The sequence below is a fragment of the Sinocyclocheilus rhinocerous genome, unplaced genomic scaffold (assembly GCF_001515625.1).
Source record: "Sinocyclocheilus rhinocerous isolate Xijiao unplaced genomic scaffold, SAMN03320098_v1.1 scaffold3263, whole genome shotgun sequence".
Taxonomy (NCBI): Eukaryota; Metazoa; Chordata; class Actinopteri; order Cypriniformes; family Cyprinidae; genus Sinocyclocheilus; species Sinocyclocheilus rhinocerous.
Window position 1 is genome coordinate 459,253 of NW_015664010.1, and position 5,076 is coordinate 464,328.

Here is a 5,076-nt window from a genome sequence, read left to right on the forward strand (position 1 = left end):
ATTATAATTTATAATGTAATTCTAAATATATTTAACAATTATTAATAATGTACAATATATATGTTTATATTACAATATTATATTTTAAGCATCAGGACAACAGCTCTGACTAACCATCTTCCATCATAATGTACCGTTACCGCATATTACATTCTGATATACATGATACTGTACGTACTAATCAATATCATTTACTTGCATTGATCGTTGTTCCATGATGTGTAAACGACATTCTTGCATTGCATGTACGGTACAGGATACTGTACACTGTTTGCTCATCATAGGTCAAACACTATCCATAAAAGACATGCAGAAATGAGACGATTTGTGGGATTTTTGCGAGTTTTGTACAGTTCTAGTTGGCATTTCCATCCAGACTGGCTTTTGTTGAAATATTTGTGTTCATCATCATCATAATTGGTCCGTGTTGTAGTCTTCTGAGACAGTCGTTATCATAGTAACACACAGTTGAGTTTCTCACAATCACTGAGCACATGATTTACACACAAACCGTGTTCAGCCTTCAAAATGAAACACCAAAAGCGTCTCAAATGTGTTTGTGTGCACGTCTCTCATGTCTCTCACCCGTCTAATGTTTGTCTTGTGTGTTTGTGCTCTTCATGCTGCGCTCTCTCTCACGTCTGAAGGCTTTGACAGCATAGCCGGCTCTCTGCGTCTCTCTCCAGTGACCTCGCCCTACAGCTCGCCCTCCCGCTCCCCTGTCCCGTCCATCTTCTGAGGCCACGCCCCCACGCTCAAACACAGCCAAAGACTCCGCCTACTGTGGGCGGGGCTCTATTATGTAGCAATTATGATGTTCCATACATAACTGTATATAGAGTGGTATTAGAAAGTTTATCAGAAGAAATATTGGGGCGAATCTCACAAAATCATAATACAAAAAATTATATTTTGCTTAATGACAATGAAGCCTGTGACATTTCAATTAAACAATTATTAGTACTGTTAAAATTTGTTTTCTTTGTAATTCCCATTATTCTTAGTGATGCTTCTCTCTAAATTATTATTTAAGTAGTATAGTTTAAAAAAAATTTTTTTTTAAATGAACATAAATCAGTTATTGAATTAAGTTATTAAATTACATAAATTACTACCATGATGCATAACTATTTCACAATTTAAATTTTAAATATATATTGTTTTACTGTAATGAAAATTAGATTTTTTTAATATACATTACTACCATAATCCATAATTACTTTACAACTAAATTTTTAAATATATATTGTGTTACAGTAATGAGAATGGATTTTTTTTTACATAAATTACTTCCATGATGCATAATTATTTCACAATTTACATTTTAAATATATATTATTATATTACAGTAATGAAAATAGTTTTTTTACATAATTATTTCACAATTAAAGTTATATATATATATTATATATTTAATATATATATATACATGTATATATATATGCATGTTTACAATTTAAATTTTAAATATATGTTGTGTTATAGTAATGCAAATATTAATTATATTTATTTACAAATATCTAAATAATAAATTAAGAAAATAAATTTTGCCTACAGAAAATGAAAGCAGACATTACTTCCGCTAATTAGAGCCAGGTGATTAAATTGAAGGGGTTGAATAATTACAAATAATTAAATGCATTTTTATAAAACGTGCCATTATGAATTGTGCACAGGAATGTGTATTTAGGAGTTTTGATTTCATGTTGATTTGATCTCACTCTGTTGATGAAAATTATGAGTCATATATTTATTTTCATGCTTGCAAAAACATTCATAGTCATAACTAATTTAACACATTGTCTGATTGAAAGTATTCCATCATTCATTATTAACTACAGGGTTGATTCATATGTGCAGTGTGTGTTTAGCTAATGCTAATTCTGAGATGTAATTCAGAGATTTGTCCTGAGCATCATGTGAGTCAGTCTGGAAGGGACGGTTGCTAAGCAACACTGCTATAGGGAGATTTTGTGTCACGCATCCTCGGCATAAACTTCATTTAGCACTTTGTGTCCACACCCTGAACAAATACACAACCGCAAATGCTGTTTGCTCACTGTGCACGTCCTGTAAATCACTGGATATATGCATTATATATGTATGTGTGTATTAAGAGAAATATGATGTTAGGGTGAATCTCACAAAGAAATATCCATGTCAGATTTCATCCCAAAATCAAAAGAAAAAAATTTGTGTTCAATGTTTATAAGCACGTTTTCTTTAATGTAGAATTTTACTGTAATGCATAAAATCTATTACTGCCTGGACACAATTATTATATTTTGTATTATTAACATGTACAATTATTCATTCATATGTGTGTATATATATATATATATATATATATATGAATGAGTAATTGTGCATATATAAAGAAGAAATGGCAAATATTGAAGATTTTGTGTGATTATATAGACACAGAATACTGAAAAATGTATGCATAAAAATTTGAATTTCCATATAAAAATTGAAACCTCTTTTATTGAATTGCATCTTGTTAATGACAAGTAAGCACTTTTTTTTTATGTAGAAAATAACTACAAAAAATACTGTCAAAATACATTATCTCAACGCAATTACCCTTTTTGTTCATGCAACATATAATGTCTTATTTTTATTGAAAGATGCAATATATTTTGTCTAAAAAAAGTTTGTCTAAAAATTTTTCTTTTTTAAAGAACAAATGTCAAATATTGAAGCTTTTGTGTGATTTATATAGACACAGTACTGATAAATGAATACATAAAAAACAATTATATTTTGCATAATGAAAATTAAACCTATTTTTGCATTGCACATTATGTTAATGACAGTTAAGCACATTTGCTTAAACATAGAAATTAACTGTAATGCATAAAATCTCATTACACAAAGATTTGATTATATTTGTTTTGTAAATATTCAGTACCAAAAATTTAAATCTCAACAGTCGTAAAAAATTATTAATTTCCCTTTTTTATTCATGCAAAATATATATATATTTTTTTTTTAGGGTGATAATTGACCCAGACATTTGTTTGACATTATTGATTAGATTAGCCAGTTAAAAGATGCAATCTATTTTTGTCTAAAAATGTTTCGTTTTTTGTTTTGTTTTGTTTTTTTAAAGAACAAATGGCAAATTTTGAAGCTTTTGTGTGATTTATATAGACACACAATACTTATAAATAAATGCATAAAAAAACATTAAGCAATTATATTTTGCATAATGAACATTAAACCTATATTTAATTTTTGCTTTGCGTGTTATGTGAATGACAATATAGCACATTTTCTTTTATGCAGAAAGTAACTGTAATGCATAAAATCTCATTACACAGTGATTTTATTGTATTTGTTTTATTAATATAAATTCAGTACAAAAATAGTCAAAATTCACGTACAAATCTTAATTGCCCTGGTTAATTTCCCTTTTTATTCATGCAAAAATATATATTTTTTTTAATAATTTTTGGTTGATTTTTGTCCCAGATATTACTCATGAGATTCACCTGTTAAGATGCAATATATTTGGTCTAAAATAGTTTCTTTTTTAAAAAAAAGAAGAAGAAAGAAATGGCAAATGTTGACGCTTTTGTTACGCAATTCTGATGCACGGGATGTTGTTGCGTTTGCAGCTACTGTATCACCTCTGGCTGACGTACAGTTTATATCGGCCAGAGACGGGGAAGGCGGGGCCAGCAGAGACTCAGATGGATTTGATGAATTGGATTGGACAGTCTGGAATAGAATAAGCCTGTGATTGGACAGTTCTGAAAGCGGACGCTCTGTGAACAGAAAAGCACACTTACGGATCGATCGGACTGCTCACGACATTTGGAGTTTCCCGTTTATTTTCGGTGTGGATACAGACTGAAGCCAGTCGGCGCAATGAAAAAAAAAAAATCACGATATGGATAGTGAAACGTTTCCTGCTTAAAACGAGTCGGCTCTCCATTTAAATGTCGCATCTGTATAAAGGACACACATCCACCTGTGGCTTCCCCTCTGTGACAGGTAGCAAATCAAACACCCCCTCGAACCCCCTTCCAAGGCCTCTGTCGTTGCAATAAGTGTATTAAGATGTGTAGAGGCACAAGTGTTTAAAAATGAAGTATTAGTGTATCGACTATACTAAACTACAGAGTAGAGAGAAAGTAAACACGATAAGTTTAATAAATGTGACCTTCAGTCATTTATGTTTTTATTTGCTCTAGTATCTCTGGTGGATTCATTGTTGTCTTTGTGTGTGTTTGTATGTGGGATGTTGATCTCAAATGGGACACTTAAAGGAATAGTTAAGCCAAAAATTAACATTTACTCACTCTCAGCCCATCCAAGATGTCTTCATCAGATTTGGAGAAATGTAGCGTTGCATCACTTGCTCAGCAATGGATGCTCTGCAGTGAATGGGTGCCGTCAGAATGAGAGTCCAAACAGCTGATAAAAACATCACAATAATCCACAAGTAATCCACACCACTCCAGTCCATCAGTTAATGTCTTATGAAGCAAAAAGCTGTGTGTTTGTAAGAAACAAATCCATCATTAAGACGTTTTTAACTTCAAACCGTCGCTTCTGGCCAAAATATGAGTCCATACGCAGGAAACAAATTTAGGTTATAAAAATGTTGTTTCTTTTGAAATGTCTAGTTTTCTTGTCGTGATTAGAACGTTAATGTCTACAAAAATGTTTCATATAGCATTCTAGTAACTTCCACCCAAACGTTATTTGAACATTTTAATGTTATTATTATAAGAATGTTCAGTTTTCTTGTCGCAATTATAACATTATTTAAAGGTTTCAAAAATGTTCCTTACAACATTCTACTAACTTCATTTTCACCCAAAATATAACATTACTTGGAACAGATGCAATGCTACATTTCTCTAAATCTGATGAACAAACAAACTCATCTACATCTTTGATGGCCTGAGGGTTGAGTGCATTTTCAGCAAATTTTCATTTCTGGCTGAACTAGTGCTCTACAGACCTCATGAAATGACTTAAAAGCACAGTTTTCTTTGACTTTTTAAAATAACCACTATGCTTTCATTTGCACAGGTGTGTTGACCCCAACTTTGCTTATAGTTG

General features: G+C 31.3%; 1 protein-coding gene across 1 annotated transcript in view; it reads left to right on the forward strand.

Annotated features, from left to right (window-relative positions):
• Positions 1 to 4,294, forward strand: part of LOC107729142 (potassium voltage-gated channel subfamily C member 4-like) — a 5,689-nt gene extending 1,395 nt beyond the window's left edge. The window contains exon 2 of the mRNA XM_016539528.1: positions 3,621 to 4,294. Within this exon, the coding sequence (XP_016395014.1) occupies positions 3,621 to 3,745 (125 nt within the window). The 3' untranslated portion in view covers positions 3,746 to 4,294. The remainder of the gene's footprint in view (positions 1 to 3,620) is intronic.
• Positions 4,295 to 5,076: the final 782 nt, after the last annotated feature.